Raw genomic sequence first — 24264 nt, 5'->3', positions numbered from 1 at the left:
GGAGTGTGTGTGTGAGAGCGAGAGAGAGACTGGGAATGGAGTGTGTGTGAGAGAAAGAGAGACTGGGAATGGAGTGTGTTTGTGAGAGAGAGAGACTGGGAATGGAGTGTGTGTGAGAGAAAGAGAGGCTGGGATTGGAGTGTGTGTGCGAGAGAGAGAGAGAGACTGGGAATGGTGTGTTTGTGAGAAAGAGAGAGACTGGGAATGGAGTGTGTGTGTGAGAGAGAGAGAGACTGGGAATGGAGTGTGTGAGAGAGAGAGGGACTGGGAATGGAGTGTGTGTGTGTGAGAGAGAGACTGGGAATGGAGTGTGTGTGTGAGAGAGAGAGAGACTGGGAATGGTGTGTGTGTGTGAGAAAGAGAGAGACTGGGAATGGAGTGTGTGTGTGAGAGAGAGAGACTGGGAATGGAGTGTGTGTGTGTGAGAGAGAGAGAGACTGGGAATGGAGTGTGTGTGTGAGAGAGACTGGGAATGGAGTGTGTGTGTGAGAGAGAGAGAGACTGGGAATGGAGTGTGTGTGTGAGAGAGAGAGACTGGGAATTGAGTGTTTGTGTGAGAGAGAGAGACTGGGAATTGAGTGTTTGTGTGAGAGAGAGAGACTGGGAATGGAGTGTGTTTGTGAGAGAGAGAGACTGGTAATGGAGTGTGTGTGTGAGAGACTGGGAATGGAGTGTGCTTGTGTGAGAGACTGGGAATGGAGTGTGAGACTGGGAATGGTGTGTGAGACTGGGAATGGAGTGTGAGTGTGTGTGAGACTGGGAATGGAGTGTGAGACTGGGAATGGAGTGTGTGTGAGAGAGCGAGACTGGGAATGGAGTGTGTGTGTGAGAAAGAGAGAGACTGGGAATGGAGTGTGTGTGTGAGAGAGAGAGAGAGAGACTGGGAATGGAGTGTGTGTGTGAGAGAGAGAGACTGGGAATGGAGTGTGTGTGTGTGAGAGAGAGACTGGGAATGGAGTGTGTGTGTGAGAGTGAGAGACTGGGAATTGAGTGTGTGTGTGAGAGTGAGAGACTGGGAATGGAGTGTGTGTGTGAGAGAGAGGGACTGGGAATGGAGTGTGTGTGTGTGAGAGAGAGAGACTGGGAATGGAGTGTGTGTGTGTGCGAGAGAGAGACTGGGAATGGAGTGTGTGTGTGAGAGAGAGAGAGAGAGACTGGGAATGGAGTGTGTGTGTGAGAGAGAGACTGGGAATGGAGTGTGAGTGTGTGAGACTGGGAATGGAGTGTGTGTGAGACTGGGAATGGAGTGTGTGTGTGTGTGAGACTGGGAATGGAGTGTGTGTGTGAGAAAGAGAGACTGGGAATGGAGTGTGTGTGTGAGAGCGAGAGAGAGACTGGGAATGGAGTGTGTGTGAGAGAAAGAGAGACTGGGAATGGGAGTGTCTGTGTGTGAGAGAGAGAGAGAGACTGTGAATGGTGTGTGTGTGAGAAAGAGAGAGACTGGGAATGGAGTGTGTGTGTGAGAAAGAGAGAGACTGGGAATGGAGTGTGTGTGTGAGAGAGAGAGAGACTGGGAATGGAGTGTGTGTGTGTGAGAGAGAGACTGGGAATGGAGTGTGTGTGTGTGAGAGAGAGACTGGGAATGGAGTGTGTGTGTGAGAGAGAGACTGGGAATGGAGTGTGTGTGTGAGAGACTGGGAATGGAGTGTGCTTGTGTGTGAGACTGGGAATGGAGTGTGAGACTGGGAATGGAGTGTGAGACTGGGAATGGAGTGTGAGTGTGTGTGAGACTGGGAATGGAGTGCGAGACTGGGAATGGAGTGTGAGACTGGGAATGGAGTGTGAGTGTGTGTGAGACTGGGAATGGAGTGTGGGTGTGTGTGAGACTGGGAATGGAGTGTGGGTGCGTGTGTGACTGGGAATGGAGTGTGGGTGCCTGTCAGACTGGGAATGGAGTGTGGGTGCGTGTGAGACTGGGAATGGAGTGTGTGTGCGTGTGAGACTGGGAATGGAGTGTGTGTGCGTGTGACTGGGAATGGAGTGTGGGTGTGTGTGAGACTGGGAATGGAGTGTGGGTGTGTGTGAGACTGGGAATGGAGTGTGGGTGCGTGTGAGACTGGGAATGGAGTGTGGGTGCCTGTCAGACTGGGAATGGAGTGTGGGTGCGTGTGAGACTGGGAATGGAGTGTGTGTGCGTGTGAGACTGGGAATGGAGTGTATGTGCGTGTGACTGGGAATGGAGTGTGGGTGTGCGTGAGACTGGGAATGGAGTGTGGGTGTGTGTGAGACTGGGAATGGAGTGTGGGTGCGTGTGAGACTGGGAATGGAGTGTGGGTGCCTGTCAGACTGGGAATGGAGTGTGGGTGCGTGTGAGACTGGGAATGGAGTGTGTGTGCGTGTGAGACTGGGAATGGAGTGCGTGTGACTGGGAATGGAGTGTGGGTGTGCGTGAGACTGGGAATGGAGTGTGGGTGTGTGTGAGACTGGGAATGGAGTGTGGGTGCGTGTGAGACTGGGAATGGAGTGTGGGTGCCTGTCAGACTGGGAATGGAGTGTGGGTGCGTGTGAGACTGGGAATGGAGTGTGTGTGCGTGTGAGACTGGGAATGGAGTGTGTGCGTGTGACTGGGAATGGAGTGTGGGTGTGCGTGAGACTGGGAATGGAGTGTGGGTGTGAGTGAGACTGGGAATGGAGTGTGGGTGTGTGTGAGACTGGGAATGGAGTGTGGGTGTGTGTGAGACTGGGAATGGAGTGTGGGTGTGTGTGAGACTGGGAATGGAGTGTGGGTGTGTGTGAGACTGGGAATGGAGTGTGGGTGTGAGAGAGAGAGACTGGGAATGGAGTGTGTGTGTGAGAGAGAGAGAGACTGGGAATGGAGTGTGTGTGAGAGAGAGACTGGGAATGGAGTGTGAGTGTGAGAGACTGGGAATGGAGTGTGTGTGTGTGTGAGACTGGTAATGGAGTGTGTGTGTGCGTGAGACTGGGAATGGAGTGTGTGTGTGAGAAAGAGAGACTGGGAATGGAGTGTGTGTGTGAGAGCGAGAGAGAGACTGGGAATGGAGTGTGTGTGAGAGAAAGAGAGACTGGGAATGGGAGTGTCTGTGTGTGAGAGAGAGAGAGAGACTGTGAATGGTGTGTGTGTGAGAGAGAGAGACTGGGAATGGAGTGTGTGTGAGAAAGAGAGAGACTGGGAATGGAGTGTGTGTGTGAGAGAGAGAGAGACTGGGAATGGAGTGTGTGTGTGTGAGAGAGACTGGGAATGGAGTGTGTGTGTGAGAGAGAGACTGGGAATGGAGTGTGTGTGAGAGAGAGAGACTGGGAATGGAGTGTGTGTGTGAGAGACTGGGAATGGAGTGTGCTTGTGTGTGAGACTGGGAATGGAGTGTGAGACTGGGAATGGAGTGTGAGTGTGTGTGAGACTGGGAATGGAGTGCGAGACTGGGAATGGAGTGTGAGACTGGGAATGGAGTGTGAGTGTGTGTGAGACTGGGAATGGAGTGTGGGTGTGTGAGACTGGGAATGGAGTGTGGGTGCGTGTGTGACTGGGAATGGAGTGTGGGTGCCTGTCAGACTGGGAATGGAGTGTGGGTGCGTGTGAGACTGGGAATGGAGTGTGTGTGCGTGTGAGACTGGGAATGGAGTGTGTGTGCGTGTGACTGGGAATGGAGTGTGGGTGTGTGTGAGACTGGGAATGGAGTGTGGGTGTGTGTGAGACTGGGAATGGAGTGTGGGTGCGTGTGAGACTGGGAATGGAGTGTGGGTGCCTGTCAGACTGGGAATGGAGTGTGGGTGCGTGTGAGACTGGGAATGGAGTGTGTGTGCGTGTGAGACTGGGAATGGAGTGTGTGTGCGTGTGACTGGGAATGGAGTGTGGGTGTGCGTGAGACTGGGAATGGAGTGTGGGTGTGTGAGACTGGGAATGGAGTGTGGGTGCGTGTGAGACTGGGAATGGAGTGTGGGTGCCTGTCAGACTGGGAATGGAGTGTGGGTGCGTGTGAGACTGGGAATGGAGTGTGTGTGCGTGTGAGACTGGGAATGGAGTGTGTGTGCGTGTGACTGGGAATGGAGTGTGGGTGTGCGTGAGACTGGGAATGGAGTGTGGGTGTGTGTGAGACTGGGAATGGAGTGTGGGTGCGTGTGAGACTGGGAATGGAGTGTGGGTGCCTGTCAGACTGGGAATGGAGTGTGGGTGCGTGTGAGACTGGGAATGGAGTGTGTGCGTGTGAGACTGGGAATGGAGTGTGTGTGCGTGTGACTGGGAATGGAGTGTGGGTGTGCGTGAGACTGGGAATGGAGTGTGGGTGTGTGTGAGACTGGGAATGGAGTGTGGGTGTGTGTGAGACTGGGAATGGAGTGTGGGTGTGTGTGAGACTGGGAATGGAGTGTGGGTGTGTGTGAGACTGGGAATGGAGTGTGGGTGTGAGAGAGAGAGAGACTGGGAATGGAGTGTGTGTGTGAGAGAGAGAGAGACTGGGAATGGAGTGTGTGTGTGAGAGAGAGACTGGGAATGGAGTGTGAGTGTGTGAGACTGGGAATGGAGTGTGTGTGTGTGTGAGACTGGTAATGGAGTGTGTGTGTGCGTGAGACTGGGAATGGAGTGTGTGTGTGAGAAAGAGAGACTGGGAATGGAGTGTGTGTGTGAGAGCGAGAGAGAGACTGGGAATGGAGTGTGTGTGAGAGAAAGAGAGACTGGGAATGGGAGTGTCTGTGTGTGAGAGAGAGAGAGAGACTGTGAATGGTGTGTGTGTGAGAGAGAGAGACTGGGAATGGAGTGTGTGTGTGAGAAAGAGAGAGACTGGGAATGGAGTGTGTGTGTGAGAGAGAGAGAGACTGGGAATGGAGTGTGTGTGTGTGAGAGAGAGACTGGGAATGGAGTGTGTGTGTGTGAGAGAGAGACTGGGAATGGAGTGTGTGTGTGAGAGAGAGAGACTGGGAATGGAGTGTGTGTGTGAGAGACTGGGAATGGAGTGTGCTTGTGTGTGAGACTGGGAATGGAGTGTGAGACTGGGAATGGAGTGTGAGACTGGGAATGGAGTGTGAGTGTGTGTGAGACTGGGAATGGAGTGTGAGACTGGGAATGGAGTGCGAGACTGGGAATGGAGTGTGAGACTGGGAATGGAGTGTGAGTGTGTGTGAGACTGGGAATGGAGTGTGGGTGTGTGTGAGACTGGGAATGGAGTGTGGGTGCGTGTGAGACTGGGAATGGAGTGTGGGTGCCTGTCAGACTAGGAATGGAGTGTGGGTGCGTGTGAGACTGGGAATGGAGTGTGTGTGCGTGTGAGACTGGGAATGGAGTGTGTGTGCGTGTGACTGGGAATGGAGTGTGGGTGTGTGTGAGACTGGGAATGGAGTGTGGGTGTGTGTGAGACTGGGAATGGAGTGTGGGTGCGTGTGAGACTGGGAATGGAGTGTGGGTGCCTGTCAGACTGGGAATGGAGTGTGGGTGCGTGTGAGACTGGGAATGGAGTGTGTGTGCGTGTGAGACTGGGAATGGAGTGTGTGTGCGTGTGACTGGGAATGGAGTGTGGGTGTGCGTGAGACTGGGAATGGAGTGTGGGTGTGCGTGAGACTGGGAATGGAGTGTGGGTGTGTGTGAGACTGGGAATGGAGTGTGGGTGTGTGTGAGACTGGGAATGGAGTGTGGGTGTGTGTGAGACTGGGAATGGAGTGTGGGTGTGTGAGACTGGGAATGGAGTGTGGGTGTGTGAGACTGGGAATGGAGTGTGGGTGTGTGTGAGACTGGGAATGGAGTGTGTTTGTGTGTGAGACCGGAAATGGAGTGTGTGCGTGTGGGACTGGGAATGGAGTGTGAGACTGGGAATGGAGTGTGGGTGTGTGTGAGACTGGGAATGGAGTGTGGGTGTGTGTGAGACTGGGAATGGAGTGTGGGTGTGTGTGAGACTGGGAATGGAGTGTGGGTGTGTGTGAGACTGGGAATGGAGTGTGTTTGTGTGTGAGACTGGAAATGGAGTGTGTGCGTGTGGGACTGGGAATGGAGTGTGAGACTGGGAATGGAGTGTGGGTGTGTGTGAGACTGGGAATGGAGTGTGGGTGTGTGTGAGACTGGGAATGGAGTGTGGGTGTGTGTGAGATTGGGAATGGAGTGTGAGTGTGTGTGAGACTGGGAATGGAGTGTGGGTGTGGGGGGTTGCAGATAGAATGATTGGCACTCTGCAGGTTTCCATTGACAGGTTTTTTTAATAAAAGCAATGTGTTATGGAAACGGCAGATATAGGAGACATGTTTATCCATTCGACTGGGTCAAACTTTATTTATTGCGACAAATTATGATGAAAACAGTAAATTCCGTAACCGTAAGCTCCACCCCACATTTAATTTGAAATGTTTACTACTTGCAAAATAAATAAAAATTACTATAAAAATCACGTTTCTTTGCAGGACATCTGCATATTTAGCTAAAATACATCCAGTTTGGCAGGCAATATTAACCAGGTGAAATTGTGTCACTTCTCTTACGTTCATCGCACACAGAGTTTTATTTATATATTTCACCTTTATTTAACCAGGTAGGCAAGTTGAGAACAAGTTCTCATTTACAATTGCGACCTGGCCAAGATAAAGCAAAGCAGTTCGACAGATACAACGACACAGAGTTACACATGGAGTAAAACAAACATACAGTCAATAATACAGTAGAAACAAGTCTATATACGATGTGAGCAAATGAGGTGAGAAGGGAGGTAAAGGCATAACAAGGCCATGGTGGCAAAGTAAATATAATATAACAAGTAAAACACTGGAATGGTAGATTTGCAATGGAAGAATGTGCAAAGTAGAAATAAAAATAATGGGGTGCAAAGGAGCAAAATAAATAAATTAAATACAGTAGGGAAAGAGGTAGTTGTTTGGGCTAAATTATAGGTGGGCTATGTACAGGTGCAGTAATCTGTGAGCTGCTCTGACAGTTGGTGCTCAAAGCTAGTGAGGAAGATAAGTGTTTCCAGTTTCAGAGATTTTTGTAGTTCGTTCCAGTCATTGGCAGCAGAGAACTGGAAGGAGAGGCGGCCAAAGAAAGAATTGGTTTTGGGGGTGACTAGAGAGATATACCTGCTGGAGCGTGTGCTACAGGTGGGAGATGCTATGGTGACCAGCGAGCTGAGATAAGGGGGGACTTTACCTAGCAGGGTCTTGTAGATGACATGGAGCCAGTGGGTTTGGCGACGAGTATGAAGCGAGTGCCAGCCAACGAGAGCGTACAGGTCGCAATGGTGGGTAGTATATGGGGCTTTGGTGACAAAATGGATTGCACTGTGATAGACTGCATCCAATTTGTTGAGTAGGGTATTGGAGGCTATTTTGTAAATGACATCGCCAAAGTCGAGGATTGGTAGGATGGTCAGTTTTACAAGGGTATGTTTGGCAGCATGAGTGAAGGATGCTTTGTTGCGAAATAGGAAGCCAATTCTAGATTTAACTTTGGATTGGAGATGTTTGATATGGGTCTTTACAGTCTAACCAGTATTTGTAGTATTTAGTTGTCCACGTATTCTAAGTCAGAGCCGTCCAGAGTAGTGATGTTGGACAGGCGGGTAGGTGCAGGTAGCGATCGGTTGAAGAGCATGCATTTAGTTTTACTTGTATTTAAGAGCAATTGGAGGCCACGGAAGGAGAGTTGTATGGCATTGAAGCTTGCCTGGAGGGTTGTTAACACAGTGTCCAAAGAAGGGCCAGAAGTATACAGAATGGTGTCGTCTGCGTAGAGGTGGATCAGAGACTCACCAGCAGCAAGAGTGACCTCATTGATGTATACAGAGAAGAGAGTCGGTCCAAGAATTGAACCCTGTAGCACCCCCATAGACTGCCAGAGGACCGGACAGCAGACCCTCCGATTTGACACACTGAACTCTATCAGAGAAGTAGTTGGTGAACCAGGCGAGGCAATCATTTGAGAAACCAAGGCTGTCGAGTCTGCCGATGAGGATGTGGTGATTGACAGAGTCGAAAGCCTTGGCCAGATCAATGAATACAGCTGCACAGAAATGTTTCTTATCGATGGCGGTTAAGATATCGTTTAGGACCTTGAGCGTGGCTGAGGTGCACCCATGACCAGCTCTGAAACCAGATTGCATAGCAGAGAAGGTATGGTGAGATTCGAAATGGTGAAATGGTCGGTAATCTGTTTGTTGACTTGGCTTTCGAAGACCTTAGAAAGGCATGGTAGGATAGATATAGGTCTGTAGCAGTTTGGGTCAAGAGTGTCCCCCCCTTTGAAGAGGGGGATGACCGCAGCTGCTTTCCAATCTTTGGTAATCTCAGACGACACGAAAGAGAGGTTGAACAGGCTAGTAATAGGGGTGGCAACAATTTTGGCAGATAATTTTAGAAAGAAAGGGTCCAGATTGTCTAGCCCGGCTGAATTGTAGGGGTCCAGATTTTGCAGCTCTTTCAGAACATCAGCTGAACGGATTTGGGAGAAGGAGAAATGGGGAAGGCTTGGGCGAGTTGCTGTTGGGGGTGCAGTGCTGTTGACCGGGGTAGGAGTAGCCAGGTGGAAAGCATGGCCAGCCATAGAAAAATGCTTATTGAAATTCTCAATTATGGTGGATTTATCAGTGGTGACAGTGTTTCTTATCTTCAGTGCAGTGGGCAGCTGGGAGGAGGTGTTCTTATTCTCCATGGACTTTACAGTGTCCCAGAACTTTTGAGTTAGTGTTGCAGGAAGCAAATTTCTGCTTGAAAAAGCTAGCCTTGGCTTTTCTAACTGCCTGTGTATAAATGGTTTCTAGCTTCCCTGAACAGCTGCATATCACGGGGGCTGTTCGATGCTAATGCAGAACACCATAGGATGTTTTTGTGTTGGTTAAGGGCAGTCAGGTCTGGGGAGAACCAAAGGCTATATCTGTTCCTGGTTCTAAATTTCTTGAATGGGGCATGTTTATTTAAGATGGTTAGGAAGGCATTTTTAAAGAATATCCAGGCATCCTCTACTGACGGGATGAGATCAATATCCTTCCAGGATACCCCGGCCAGGTCGATTAGAAAGGACTGCTCGCTGAAGTGTTTCAGGGAGTGTTTTACAGTGATGAGTGGAGGTTGTTCGACCGCTGACCCATTACGGATGCAGGCAATGAGGCAGTGATCGCTGAGATCTTGGTTGAAGACAGCAGAGGTGTATTTAGAGGGCAAGTTGGTTAGGATGATATCTATGAGGGTGCCTGTGTTTAAGGCTTTGGGGAGGTACCTGGTAGGTTCATTGATCATTTGTGTGAGATTGAGGGCATCAAGTTTAGATTGTAGGATGGCTGGTGTGTTAAGCATGTTCCAGTTTAGGTCGCCTAGCAGCACAAGCTCTGAAGATAGATGGGGGGGCAATCAGTTCACATATGGTGTCCAGAGCACAGCTGGGGGCAGAGGGTGGTCTATAGCAGGCGGCAACGGTGAGAGACTTGTTTTTAGAGAGGTGGATTTTTAAAAGTAGAAGTTCAAATTGTTTGGGTACAGACCTGGATAGTAGGACAGAACTCTGCAGGCTATCTTTGCAGTAGATTGCAACACCGCCCCCTTTGGCAGTTCTATCTTGTCTGAAAATGTTGTAGTTTGGAATTAAAATGTCAGAATTTTTGGTGGTCTTCCTAAGCCAGGATTCAGACACAGCTAGAACATCCGGGTTGGCAGAGTGTGCTAAAGCAGTGAATAGAACAAACTTAGGGAGGCTTCTAATGTTAACATGCATGAAACCAAGGCTATTACGGTTACAGAAGTCGTCAAAAGAGAGTGCCTGGGGAATAGGAGTGGAGCTAGGCACTGGATTCACCTCTACATCGCTAGAGGAACATAGGAGGAGTAAAATAAGGGTGCGGCTAAAAGCAATAAGAATTTGTCGTCTAGAATGTCTGGAACAGAGAGTAAAAGGAGGTTTCTGGGAGCGATAAAATAGCATCACGGTATAATGTACAGACAAAGGTATGGTAGGATGTGAATACAGTGGAGGTAAACCTAGGTATTGAGTGATGAAGAGAGAGATATTGTCTCTAGAAACATAATTGAAACCAGGAGATGTCATTGCATGTGTGGGTGGTGGAACTAGTTGGATAAGCTATAGGGAGCAGGACTAGAGGCTCTACAGTGAAATAAGCGAATAAATACTAACCAGAACAGCAATGGACAAGGCATATTGACATTAAGGAGAGGCATGCTTAGTCGAGTGATCAAAAGGGTCCGGTGAGTGGAGAGGTTGGTTGGGGGTCACGGCGATTTAGACAGCTAGCCCGGCCATCGGTAGCAAGCTAGCATAGGATGGAGGTCTGTTATTAGCCACCTCTTGCGTTCCGTCAGTAGATTAGTGGGGTTCCGTGTGGTAGAGGGGATTAATCCAAAACAACAACAAAAATAAAAACAATAGATATAGTTATAGAGGCCCAAGAAGAAAACATAATAATAATAATAATAATAATAATAATAATAATAAATAAATTGTCCGATTGTCTATTCAGATAGCAGCCGATAAGACAGCTAACGGTTAGCAGGCCGCAGACGGGCGTTTAGGTAACGTCGCGACGGAGGAGCCAGCCGGATAACTCCTTCGGGTAGATAACGTCGGCAGTCCAGTTGTGAAGGCCCGGTGGGGCTCCGCGTAGGCAGTAAAACGGGTCCGGATAGGTGACTGCAGCCCAGGAGTGATTGATGGAACTCAGGAGTGATTGACGGAGCTGGCTAGCTCCGGAGTAATTGATGTTTGCTCCGGAATCGACGAAAGCCGATAGTCACACGGATAGCAGCTAGCTAGCTGTGAGATCCAGGCATGAATGTCCAGAGTTAGCGGTTGAAATCCAGGGACATGGAGAGAAAAATTGGTCCGGTATGTTCCGTTCCGAGCCGCGCTGCGCTGCGCCGTACAAAACTGGCGATAGATTTTAGAGATAAAGGATAGCTGATGACCACAAACCGTGGTTAGCTGAATACTAACGATTTGCCAGTAAAGAAGCGAACTAGCTTCTGAACTAGCTTCTGAACTAGCTTCTGGATTAGCTCCTGGCTAGCTTCTGGCTAGTTTTCTGGCTAGCTTCTTGGAGTTTCTGGCTAGCTTCTCGGAGGATTACAGATTTGAGGTAAATAATACTTTTTTTATAAATATAAATTGGTGAGGTGGGTTGCAGGAGAGTGTTTTGAAGATGAGTTGATGGAAAAAAAAAAAAAAATGTATGTGAAAAAGTTGTAAATATATATATATACGGGACACGACAAGACGAGGACAAAAGACGTCTGAACTGCTATGCCATCTTGGAATGGACCAGGGTCAGGGTATATGCAACCTTTTGGGCTGCCTGGCTCTTTGCGAACCAATTTGCCAGAATTTTACGTAATTATGACATAACATTGAAGGTTGTACAATATAACAGGAATATTTAGACTCATGGATGCCACCCGTTAGATAAAATACCGAACAGTTCCGTATTTCACTGAAATAATAAACGTTTTGTTTTCTAAATGATAGTTTACGGATTCGACCATATTAATGACCAAAGGCTCGTATTTATGTGTGTTATTATGTTATAATTAAGTCTATGATTTGATATTTGATAGAGCAGTCTGACTGAGAGGTGGTAGGCAGCAGCAGGCTCGTAAGCATTCATTCAAACAGCACTTTTGTGCGTTTGCCAGCAGCTCTTCTCTGTGCTTCAAGCATTGAGCTGTTTATAACGTCAAGCCTATCAACTCCCGAGCTAGTCAGCGGTGTGCGCGCTAATTGTGTTTCAAACGTCACTCGCTCTGAGACTTGGAGTAGTTGTTCCCCTTGCTCTGCAAGGGCCGCGGCTTTTGTGGAGCGATGGGTAACGATGCTTCGAGGGTGGCTGTTGTCGATGTGTTCCTGGTTCGAGCCCAGGTAGGGGCGAGGAGAGGGACGGAAGCTATACTGTTACACTGGCAATACTAAAGTGCCTATAAGAACATCCAATAGTCAAAGGTATATGAAATAGAAATGGTATAGAGAGATAGAGAGAGAGTCATGTAAATATTATATTAACTAAACTCTTACCTTGAAATATTGAAGTCTCATGTTAAAAGGAACCACCAGCTTTCGTATGGGGGCGGCAGGGTAGCCTAGTGGTTAGAGCGTTGAACTAGTAACCAGAAGGTTGCAAGTTCAAACCCCTGAGCTGACAAGGTACAAATCTGTCGTTCTGCCCCTGAACAGGCAGTTAACCCACTGTTCCTAGGCCATCATTGAAAATAAGAATTTGTTCTTAACTGGTCAAATTTGTTCTTAAAAGGTCAAATAAATATGTTCTCATGTCTGAGCAAGGAACTTAAACATTAGCTTTTTGACATGGCACATATTGCACTTTTACTTTCTTCATCAACACTTTGTTTTTGCATTATTTAAACCAAATTGAACATGTTTCATTAAGTTTTAAATTCAGGCTGTGACACAACAAAATGTGGAGAAAGTCAATGGGGTGTGAATCATTTCTGAAGGCGCTGTAGGTGGGAGGGCGTGCAGGCAGTCAGCAATTTATTAATGCACAATTTGCCTAAATGGCTAGTGGAAACACTTCAACCACTACGTTTTTATTCGCCACTGTAGTTTTTAGTGGATTCTTTATTTTACATTTTAGGTGTGACGCATTACGTCCAGCTGTTTTTCTTGACACAAGATAGTTAAATGTAAACACACCTTTAGCAGGCAATTGTCAACAAAAAAATGTTTTGAAAATGTTCCAAAGGTCGACAACAAATCACTGGACAAGTTAATAAAAACATAGGGGGGAATATTAGAACCAACACTCTGAAGTTCATGTTTGGTGTTGGGCATACCTGACCGGCTATCTCGCAACACTCCACTGTGTCTCTACCCAGTTGAAATGACTGACTCCCAGTGATTCCCTGTTGCCATGGTCAAAGTTTGGTCGTTATGTGTTCTCTAGTCTGGTAGGTGGGGTCCATGGAAACATACTGTAGCTGGGTGATATTTACATGATTCATCTAGCTCTGTTTATACCATACAAGGAGATGTCTGTGTGTGTGGTCTCGTGGAACCAGACAAAATGTGTGTGTGTGTGTGTGTGACTGATATGAATATAAAGAATCTTAAGAAGTGGAATTTCTTCAACTAAGTTGAGCACATGTTCCTGCATGAGAGTTCTCTCCCTCTCTCAATTCATTTCAATTTAAGGGCTTTATTGATATGGGAAACATATGTTAACATTGCCAATTGCAAGTGAACTAGATAGTAAACAAAAGTAAAATGAACAGTAAACATTACACTCACAAAAGTTCCAAGGGAATAAAGATATTTCATATGTCATATTATGGCTATAGACAGAGTTGTAACTATGTTCAAATAGTTAAAGTACGAAAGGGAAAATACATAAATATGGGTTGTATTTATAATGGTGTTTGTTCTTCACTGGTTGCGCTCTCGTTCTCCCTCTTTCTTTCTCATTCATTCTCTCACTCACACACTTTTATGTTACTTGCGGAGAGCCTGAAGTAACATAATAAAGAGAGGAAGTGAGAGAGAGTGCTGTTGATAATGAGAGAGCTGAGAATGTCTGAAGTTGCAATCAAGGGGGAAACGAGAAGGAAGGAAGGCTTTTTGGATTGTGTGTCTTTTTGTATTAAAGGTCAACTTTAGGCACAAACTACTTTCTCAATTTTCTAAAACAAATGAGGTGTGTCTTTTAGTGATTCGTTGATGTCATTCTGGACAAGCTTTCCGTGACTGATGTAGCTAGCTATTTCAGTAGCTGAGCTAGCCAGATGTAGCTAGCTATTTCAGTAGCTGAGCTAGCCAGTTGTAGCTAGCTAGTTCATTAGCTTAGCCAGCCAGGTGTAGCTAGCTAGTTCATTAGCTGAGCTAGCCAGATGTAGCTAGCTAGTTCAGTAGCTGAGCTAGCTAGTTTAGTAGCTGAGCTAGCCAGTTGTAGTTAGCTAGTTCAGTAGTTGAGTTAACCAGATGTAGTTAGCTAGTTCAGTAGCTGAGCTAACCAGATGTAGTTAGCTAGTTCAGTAGCTGAGCTAACCAGATGTAGCTAGCTAGTTCAGTAGCTGAGCTAGCCAGGTGTAGCTAGCTAGTTCAGTAGCTGAGCTAACCAGGTGTAGCTAGCTAGTTCAGTAGCTGAGCTAGCCAGGTGTAGCTAGTATGATGGTGCATTGATCAGTTATACAGTTTAAAGTCATTATTTTTTCTTTTTTGCCCAAAGTTAACTTTTAACAACCGCCTCTTTGCTTGCTTCCCAGGTAGAGGTGTGTCCACAGCAGATGACGGAAGATGTTGGCTATGAACCAAGGAGTGGTGGAGGAATGGCTGTCGGAGTTTAAGGTGAGGTGAGGGGGGGGGTGGGTGTGTGTGTGTGTGAGTTAGAAGAGAACCAGTGTCAATGTGTCACCATCAGTATTCACTGCACCTCTGTCACACTGTCTCACTCTCAATTCAAAGGGGCTTTATTGGCATGGGAAACATGTGTTTACCAAAGCAAGTGAAATAAACAAATTCAACATCAACAAAAAGCTATTAGAACCTTAAACATTGCTTTTAAAAAGGTTTAAAAAATGATAAAGATATTTCAAATGTTATATTATCATCTATGTATAGTATTTTAGGGGTAAGATAAATAAACAGAAGTATTGGTTGTATTTATAATGGTGTTTTGTGTTCCACTGGTTGCCCTGTTCTCATGGCAACGGCCCACCAATCTTGCTGCTGTAATTGGTATTTCGCCTAACAGATATGAGAGAGTAATTTTTAAAATGATCCAATTGGTAGTTAGTCTTGTCCCGTTGCTGCATGTGTCCTCTGAAACACAACCCTGCCAAGCCTCACTGCTTCTTGACACAATGCCCGCTTAATCCGGAAGCCAACCTTAGACTGTGGGAAATAGTTCAAGTGCAAAAGGGAAAATAAATAAACATAAATATGGGTTGTATTTACAATGGTGTTTGTTCTTCACTGGTTGCCCAGGTCACAAATCTTGCTGCTGTGATGACACACTGTGTTATTTCACACAATAGATATGGGAGTTCATCAAAATTGGGTTTGTTTTTAAAAATTTGTGGGTCAGTGTAATCTGAGTGAAATATGTCTCTAATATGGTCATACATTTGTCAGGATGTTAGGAATTGCAGCTCAGTTTCCACCTCATTTTGTGGGCAGTGAGCACATAGCCTGTCTTCCCTTGAGAGCCAGGTCTGCCTACGATGACCTCTCAATAGCAAGGCTATGCTCACTGAGTCTGTACATAGTCAAAGATTGTCTTCATTTTGGGTCAGTCACTGTGGTCAGGTATTCTGCCACTTTGTACTGTTTAGGGACAGACAGCATTCCAATTTGCTGTTTTTTGTTTGATTCTTTCCAGTGTGTCAAGTAATTCTCTTTTTGCTTTCTCATAATTTGGTTGGGCCTAGTTGTGTTGCTGTCCTTGGTGGTCTGTTTTGTGTTTGTGAACAGAGCCACAGAACCAGCTGGCTGAGGGGACTCGTATCTAGCTTAATCTGTGGGCATAGCTTCCTTTTAGGTGGCTGTAGAGTTTAACAGTTATTTTCTGGATTTTAATAATTAGTCCTAATTCTGCTCTGCATGCATTGTTTGAGGTTTTGTGTTGAAGGATACTTTTTGTAATCAAATCAAATGTTATTTGTTACATGCACATGGTTAGCAGATGTTAATGCGAGTGTAGTGAAGTGCTTCTAGTTCCGACAATGCCGTAATATCCAACGAGTAACCTGACCTAACAATTTCACAATAATTACCTTATACACACAAGTTTAAAGGAATGAATAAGAATATGTACATAAAAAAAATATATGAATGAGTCATGGTATAGAACGGCAGAGGCAAGATGCAGTAGATGGTATAGAGTACAGTATATACATGAGATGAGTAATGTAGAGTATGTAAACATATAAAAGTGGCATTGTTTAAAGTGGCTAGTGATGCATTACATCTAGATGCAGTAGATGGTATAGAGTACAGTATATACATATGAGATAAGTAATGTAGATTATGTAAACATTATATGAAGTGGCATTGTTTAAAGTGGCTAGTAATACATTTATTACATCAATTTTTCCATTATTAAAGTGGCTGGAGTTGAGTCAGTATTTTGGCAGCAGCCACTCAATGTTAGTGGTGGTTGTTTAACAGTCTGATGGCCTTGAGATAGAAGCTGTTTTTCAGGCTCTCGGTCCCTGCTTTGATGCACCTGTACTGACCTCGCCTTCTGGATGATAGCGGGGTGAACAGGCAGTGGCTCGGGTGGTTGTTGTCCTTGATGATCTTTTTGGCCTTCCTGTGACATCGGGTGGTGTAGGTGTCCTGGAGGGCAGGTTGTTTGTCCCCGGTGATGCGTTGTGCAGACCTCACTACCCTCTGGAGAGCCTTACGGTTATGGGCGGAGCAGTTGCCGTACCAGGCGGTGATACAGCCCGCCAGGATGCTCTCGATTGTGCATATGTAAAATTTGAGTGTTTTTGGTGACAAGCCAAATTTCTTCAGCCTCCTGAAGTTGAAGAGGCGCTGCTGCGCCTTCTTCACAACGCTGTCTGTGTGATTGGACCATTTCAGTTTGTCTGTGATGTGTACGCCGAGGAACTTAACTTTCTACCCTCTCCACTACTGTCCCGTCGATGTGGATAGGGGGTGCTTCCTCTGCTGTTTCCTGAAGTCCACAATCATCTCTTTTGTTTTGTTGATGTTGGGTGTGAGGTTATTTTCCTGACACCACACTCCGAGGGCCCTCACCTCCTCCCTGTAGGCCGTCTCGTCGTCGTCGGTAATCAAGCCTACCACTGTAGTGTCGTCTGCAAACTTGATGATTGAGTTGGAGGCATGCATGGCCACGCAGTCGTGGGTGAACAGGGAGTACAGGAGAGGGCTGAGAACGCACCCTTGTGGGGCCCCAGTGTTGACGATCGGCGCGGTGGAGATGTTGTTACCTACCCTCACCACCTGGGGGTGGCCCGTCAGGAAGTCCAGTACCCAGTTGCACAGAGTGGGGTGGAGACCTGGGATCTCGAGCTTGATGACGAGTTTGGAGGGTACTATGGTGTTAAATGCTGAGCTGTAGTCAATGAATTCTCACATAGGTATTCCTCTTGTCCAGATGGGTTAGGGCAGTGTGATTGCAATTGCGTTGTCTGTGGACCTATTGGGTCGGTAAGCAAATTGGAGTGGGTCTAGGGTGTCAGGTAGGGTGGAGGTGATATGGTCCTTGACTAGTCTCTCAAAGCACTTCATTCCACCCTGCATACCACTGCTGGCTTGCTTCTGAAGCTAAGCAGGGTTGGTCCTGGTCAGTCCCTGGATGGGAGACCAGATGCTGCTGGAAGTGGTGTTGGAGGGCCAGTAGGAGGCACTCTTTCCTCTGGTCTAAAAAAATATCCCAATGCCCCAGGGCAGTGATTGGGGACATTGGCCTGTGTAGGGTGCCGTCTTTCGGATGGGACGTTAAACGGGTGTCCTGACTCTCTGAGGTCATTAAAAAAATCCCATGGCACTTATCGTAAGAGTAGGGGTGTTAACCCCGGTGTCCTGGCTAAATTCTCAATCTGACCCTCATCACAGTCACCTAATAATCCCCAGTTTACAATTGGCTCATTCATCCCCCTCCTCTCCCCTGTAACTATTCCCCAGGTCGTTGCTGCAAATGAGAATGTGTTCTCAGTCAACTTACCTGGTAAAATAACAGAAAAATAAAATAAATAAATGATGACAGAAGCGAGTGCTACGGGGCGGTAGTCATTTAGCTCTGTTACCTTAGCTTTCTTGGGAACAGGAACAATGGTGGCCCTCTTGAAGCATGTGGGGACAGCAGACTGGGATAAGGATTGATTGAATATGTCTGTAAACACACCATCCAGCTGGTCTGCGCATGCTCTGAGGACGCGGCTGGGGATGCCGTCTGGGCCTGCAGCCTTGTGAAGGTTGACATGTTTAAATGTTTTGCTCACGTCGCCTGCAGTGTAAATGGATAGCCCGCAGGTTTTGGTAGCCGTGTATATATATATAATTTTATTTATTTTAAATCCATAGAATAAGGCTGTAACTTAACAAAATGTGGAAAAAGTTAAAAAGGGTCTCAATACTTTCCAAAGGCACTGTATATTTATTTATCTGCTCTAAGGCAACTGTGTCTAGATAGAATTTGTAGTTGTCCTGGCAACTGGACTTTTTTTGGAACATTATTTTGTTCTTAGTGAGATTCACTGTTTGGACCCAATCTGTGCAGAAGATCTAGGTGCTGCTGTAGGCCCTCCTTGGTTGGTGACTGAAGCACAAGATCATCAGCAAACAGTAAACATTTGACTTCAGATTCTAGCAGGGGGAGGCCGGGTGCTGCAGACTGTTCTAGTCCCCTCGCCAATTCACTGATATATATGTTGAAGAGGGTGGGGCTTAAGCTGCATCCCTGTCTCACACCCCGGCCCTGAGGAATGAAATGTGTGTTTATTGCCAATTTATTTTAACCGCACACTTGTTGTTTGTGTACATGGATTTTATAATGTTGTATGTTTTTCCCCCAACACCACTTTCCATCAATGTGTATAGCAGACCCTCATGCCAAATTGAGTCGAAAGCTTTTTTGAAATCAACAAAGCATGAGAGGACTTTGTTATATTTGTTGCTCTCTCACTCACTCATTCTCACACACGCATACACACATCGTTACCTGTTATTTCAAGGTTACTCCGAATACAGAGTGTTGATCTGTGTGATTGTGTACAGACCCTTCCTGACAGTGCAGTGTCCAGCTACGCAGCATCTCTGAAGGAGAAAGGCTCCCTGGTCCCAGCGCTCTACAAAGTCATCAGAGAGAACTACAGTGATGTACGTACTACACACCCACACACACACACACACGGATACAATCCTTTTCCACTAGTATTGCTACATTCTGGAAAAATACTAGCCAAGAGCTTGTGTTCTTTGCTAAATAACCAGCTAACTTTCTAAAGGGGTTTAGATGAAACAACAACCTAGGTATGTTGAAACTAAAGCTAAAACTTAAAATGAACTCTCCCTCAAACCTTCTCCCTCTCTCTTCTAGCTGTTGGAACCTGTGTGTCACCAGCTGTTTGAGTTCTACCGTAGCGGGGAGCTTTGGCTACAGCGGTTTGTGCTCCAGTTCCTCCCTGAGCTGCTCTGGTCCCTCCTCCTGGCTCCGTCTGCAGCCAGGGACCCACACACCTCAGGCTGTATAGAGGCCCTGCTACTGGGGATATACAACCTGGTGAGAGACACACCAACACACACACACACACTTTCTCTGTCTCTCTCTCTCTGTCTCTCTCTCTCTCTGTCTCTCTCTCTCGCTCTCAGAATAACAGAGTAGGTCAGCTGTCAGTCATCATCCTGTCTCAGCGATTACTCATCCTGACATTTAGCAGCTCTGACAGGCCTTTGAACACACATTCACACACACACACCACTCAGACATTGCTTTCTTGGCATGCTCTTTTAACAAATGTTATTTCCTTCAACCTGACATTCCGCCCCCCCCCTCTATGTAGGAGATCGTAGATAAGGATGGACAGAGTAAAGTCCTCTCTTTCACTGTCCCCTCCCTCTCCAAACCCTCAGTCTACCACGAGGTAAGTACAGGTCAGTCTTTCTCTATTAACACTAGTGTATGGATAGAGATGGCCAACTGTTCAGTCTTCCCCAGATCAAAGTGTTTCTAATCCAGAGTACTGATCAAGTTATTAATACGAATAAACCCCTCCCCCAGCCCTCCCACATTGGCTCCCTGGCGTTGACTGAAGGGGCTTTAGCCAATCACGGGCTGAGTAGAGTGGTGTACAGCGGGCCTCACCTACAGAGAGAAACATTCACTGCTCAGAACAGGTCAGAGACGGAGAGCTATGTTTGAGTTGGAACTCGAATGCTGTGTGCTACATTTCTTTCATGACTAATTGACTGTTGTGCAACAGTTCTTGGTTTGTGTTAATGTTGCATTTTGTGTGTGTGTGGTTTTACTATTGTTGTGCGGACCACAAGTCCTTACAAGGATAGTAAAACAAGGTAAATTTGGACATTTCGCAGGTCCCCACAAGGGAAAACGCCTGTTTAGGGGTTAGAAATAAAGGTAGGGTGTGGAGTTATGGGTTAGTGGTTAGGAAAAATAGGACTTTTCATGGGAATAAATGTTTTGGCCCCTACAAGGATAGTAAAACAAACGTGTGTGTGTGTGTGTGTGTGTGTGTGTGTGTGTGTGTGTGTGTGTGTGTGTGTGTAGGTTCGAGGTGCTGACCTTCCTGCTGCTGAGTTACAATGCGTCCCTCAGTTACATGTCCTCCTCCTCTCTGCAGTCCCTCTGCCAGCTCAGCTCCAGGTACCACAGATAATACGTCATGACCCTGCGCTGTTCTGCCATCAGGGAAAGTCCGTTCCCAACACGCGCACACACACACACACACACACACATTCCCACTCCCCATGCCAGCATCCGCTCAACTGATCCTCTTTAAGACTTGAGCGTGGAACTGAGCCAAGATACTACCACTTCCTAGAGAGGCTAGGACACACAGATCTCTCTCTGAGGACTACTTCATCTGCTGGCAGTGTGTTGAACACTGAGCTAAAGCCACTCAGAGGGGCGATCTGCTCACTACAGTTCTACTGGATAAGAATATGAATGCTGGCACCACTGTGGCCTTTAGGAACAGGGCTGCTTGAGGTCAATACATTTAGACACAAGTAATAGACTTCCTTGTCTTGTTCCAGAAACATCGTTTGCATAGCAGTATACCTAGACTGGTTGGTTGACTGTATTCTTTATACTGTGATTGGTTGACCGATGGTATTCTCTGCCCTGTGATTTGGTTAACAGGGTGTGTATCTGTGGTTTCCCACGACAACATTTGAGGCGGTATAAAGGTATCAGCTCTCGTCTGACCGTCACCTCTGAGTTCCTGGTTCAACTCGTCACTGGGATACACTACGCACTGTGAGAACACACACACCAGAGGAGGCTGGTGGGAAGAGCTGTAGGAGGACGGGCTCATTGTAATGGCTGGAATAGAATAAATAAAACGGCATCAAACGCATGAAAACCACATGTTTGACTCAGTTCACTTGATTCCATTCCAACCATTACAATGAGCCCGTCCTCCTATAGCTCCCCCCACCAGCCTCCTCTGATACACACTAGCCCTAATCTCTGACCCCTGATTTTAACCTTGACCCGGACCGTGTGTGTGTGTGTGTGTGTGTGTGTGTGTGTGTGTGTGTGTGTGTGTGTGTGTGTGTGTTCCAGGTGTAATGGGGAGATGGACCTGGGTTCCAAGGCGCTGGATGATGTTCTGTACCGAGCTCAGCTAGAATTGTTCCCTGAAGCTCTACTGGTGGGTGACATCACACACACACACACACACCGGTGTGTGCCAGGACACTGACCTCTCCCATGGTGTGTGTGGGGTGCCAGTAATCCCAGTAGATTATTCAATGTTGAGATGTTAATCTGTAATCCTGAAGGCTGCTGCTGTGTCAAACAGCTTCACAGCAGGCAGCGGTTGTTTAACAGTCCCGTTGTCAATGCCTAACATTGTGTGTTTAGGTGGGTAATGCCATCAAGTCCTCTCAACAGTGTGCGGCGCTAAAGTCTGGCGCTAGTAAAGAAGGAACTCGCATCATTCAGGTGGAGATGACTCCTACATCCTCTAGGTATGTGATGTATAAACTCTATCGACACAGTTTTCATGTTTCATCTACAGGTATAGTTTCGTAGATTCATCTTTTTTTGTTTGGACATTTTAATATATTGGATTTTGACATTTCATTCCATAACGGTATCATGTGCCTAGCTAGATCAATATTTGTTTTTTGATGGATGATGATTTTAAATGACGTTTCCTGTTTACCTGTTTTGAACGACTAATAATTGCCCCTCTGAATGTGCATTCCGTCCTGTAGGATCTCACGGAACGCAGTCACATCACTCTCTATCAGAGGACATCGCTGGAAACGACATGGTAAGACACACAGGCACACAAACAGGACTGGGTTTAGAAACACTATCCTAGTCTCAGTAGGGTATCTGATCTATTCTCTGTAGCTTGTCTAGTGATTAAAGACATTAGTCTGTCTCTGTAGTGGCCTGTCTGTAGGACAATTACTGACTACTGATGAGAGGTTATCAGCTCCAGACCCTTCCCAACCACACAGCTCTACTGACTACTAATGAGAGGTTATCAGCTCCAGACCCTTCCCAACCACACAGCTCTACTGACTACTAATGAGAGGTTATCAGTTCTAGACCCTTCCCATCCACACAGCTCTACTGACTACTAATGAGGGGTTATCAGCTCCAGACCCTTCCCAACCACACAGCTCTACTGACTACTAATGAGAGGTTATCAGCTCCAGACCCTTCCCAACTACACAGCTCTACTGACTACTAATGAGGGGTTATCAGCTCCAGACCCTTCCCAACCACACAGCTCTACTAACTACTAATGAGGGGTTATCAGCTCCAGACCCTTCCCAACCACACAGCTCTACTGACTACTAATGAGGGGTTATCAGCTCCAGACCCTTCCCAACCACACAGCTCTACTGACTACTAATGAGAGGTTATCAGCTCCAGACCCTTCCCAACTACACAGCTCTACTGACTACTAATGAGGGGTTATCAGCTCCAGACCCTTCCCAACCACACAGCTCTACTGACTACTAATGAGAGGTTATCAGCTCCAGACCCTTCTCAACCACACAGCTCTACTGACTACTAATGAGAGGTTATCAGCTCCAGGAGGAACTGGAGTTCGGCATGTCATGGGTTCTCCACATCAAGATATTTACTTATCTATGTATTATTCACTACATCACTGCTCATGTGTCTCCATATTGTCCTCTATACATTATCACTGTCAAATCAAATGTTTTTAGTCACATGCGCTGAATACAACAGGTGTAGACGTTACAGTGAAATGCTGAATACAACAGGTGTAGTAGACCTTACAGTGAAATGCTGAATACAGCAGGTGTAGTAGACCTTACAGTGAAATGCTGAATACAACAGGTGTAGTAGACCTTACAGTGAAATGCTGAATACAACAGGTGTAGTAGACCTTACAGTGAAATGCTGAATACAACCGGTGTAGCAGACCTTACAGTGAAATGCTGAATACAGCAGGTGTAGTAGACCTTACAGTGAAATGCTGAATACAACAGGTGTAGTAGACCTTACAGTGAAATGCTGAATACAACCGGTGTAGCAGACCTTACAGTGAAATGCTGAATACAGCAGGTGTAGTAGTCCTTACAGTGAAATGCTGAATACAACAGGTGTAGTAGACCTTACAGTGAAATGCTGAATACAACAGGTGTAGTAGACCTTACAGTGAAATGCTGAATACAACAGGTGTAGTAGACCTTACAGTGAAATGCTGAATACAGCAGGTGTAGTAGACCTTACAGTGAAATGCTGAATACAACCGGTGTAGTAGACCTTACAGTGAAATGCTGAATACAACAGGTGTAGTAGACCTTACAGTGAAATGCTGAATACAACAGGTGTAGTAGACCTTACAGTGAAATGCTGAATACAACAGGTGTAGTAGACCTTACAGTGAAATGCTGAATACAACAGGTGTAGTAGACCTTACAGTGAAATGCTGAATACAACAGGTGTAGTAGACCTTACAGTGAAATGCTGAATACAACAGGTGTAGTAGACCTTACAGTGAAATGCTGAATACAACAGGTGTAGTAGACCTTACAGTGAAATGCTGAATACAACAGGTGTAGTAGACCTTACAGTGAAATGCTGAATACAACAGGTGTAGTAGACCTTACAGTGAAATGCTGAATACAACAGGTGTAGTAGACCTTACAGTGAAATGCTGAATACAACAGGTGTAGTAGACCTTACAGTGAAATGCTGAATACAACAGGTGTAGTAGACCTTACAGTGAAATGCTGAATACAACAGGTGTAGTAGACCTTACAGTGAAATGCTGAATACAACAGGTGTAGTAGACCTTACAGTGAAATGCTGAATACAACAGGTGTAGTAGACCTTACAGTGAAATGCTGAATACAACAGGTGTAGTAGACCTTACAGTGAAATGCTGAATACAACAGGTGTAGTAGACCTTACAGTGAAATGCTGAATACAACAGGTGTAGGTAGACCTCACAGTGAAATGCTGAATACAGCAGGTGTAGTAGACCTTACAGTGAAATGCTGAATACAGCAGGTGTAGTAGACCTTACAGTGAAATGCTGAATACAACCGGTGTAGTAGACCTTACAGTGAAATGCTGAATACAACAGGTGTAGTAGACCTTACAGTGAAATGCTGAATACAACAGGTGTAGTAGACCTTACAGTGAAATGCTGAATACAACAGGTGTAGTAGACCTT

The 24264-nt window shown here is 46.3% G+C and overlaps 1 protein-coding gene across 3 annotated transcripts in view; it reads left to right on the top strand.

Moving 5' to 3' along the window:
- The window catches only part of LOC115119807 (hyccin-like), a 51057-nt gene that overhangs the window by 18782 nt on the left and 8011 nt on the right, over positions 1-24264 (top strand). For 2 of the 3 annotated variants that reach the window (XM_065020238.1, XM_065020239.1), the window contains exons 2-11: positions 14143-14224; positions 18626-18727; positions 18948-19130; positions 19411-19491; positions 19629-19744; positions 20136-20231; positions 20730-20846; positions 21156-21243; positions 21456-21562; positions 21812-21870. In XM_065020238.1, the coding sequence (XP_064876310.1) occupies positions 14174-14224; positions 18626-18727; positions 18948-19130; positions 19411-19491; positions 19629-19744; positions 20136-20231; positions 20730-20846; positions 21156-21243; positions 21456-21562; positions 21812-21870 (1000 nt within the window). In that variant the 5' untranslated portion in view covers positions 14143-14173. Of the gene's footprint in view, positions 1-13427; positions 13575-14142; positions 14225-18625; positions 18728-18947; positions 19131-19410; positions 19492-19628; positions 19745-20135; positions 20232-20729; positions 20847-21155; positions 21244-21455; positions 21563-21811; positions 21871-24264 lie in introns of those variants that run through there. The other variant, XM_029648684.2, reaches the window with a different exon arrangement.

Source organism: Oncorhynchus nerka, linkage group LG7 (assembly GCF_034236695.1).
Source record: "Oncorhynchus nerka isolate Pitt River linkage group LG7, Oner_Uvic_2.0, whole genome shotgun sequence".
NCBI classification, from domain to species: domain Eukaryota; kingdom Metazoa; phylum Chordata; class Actinopteri; order Salmoniformes; family Salmonidae; genus Oncorhynchus; species Oncorhynchus nerka.
The sequence above is the reverse complement of the archived record's forward strand: the minus strand, read 5'-3'. Positions and strand labels throughout refer to the sequence as shown.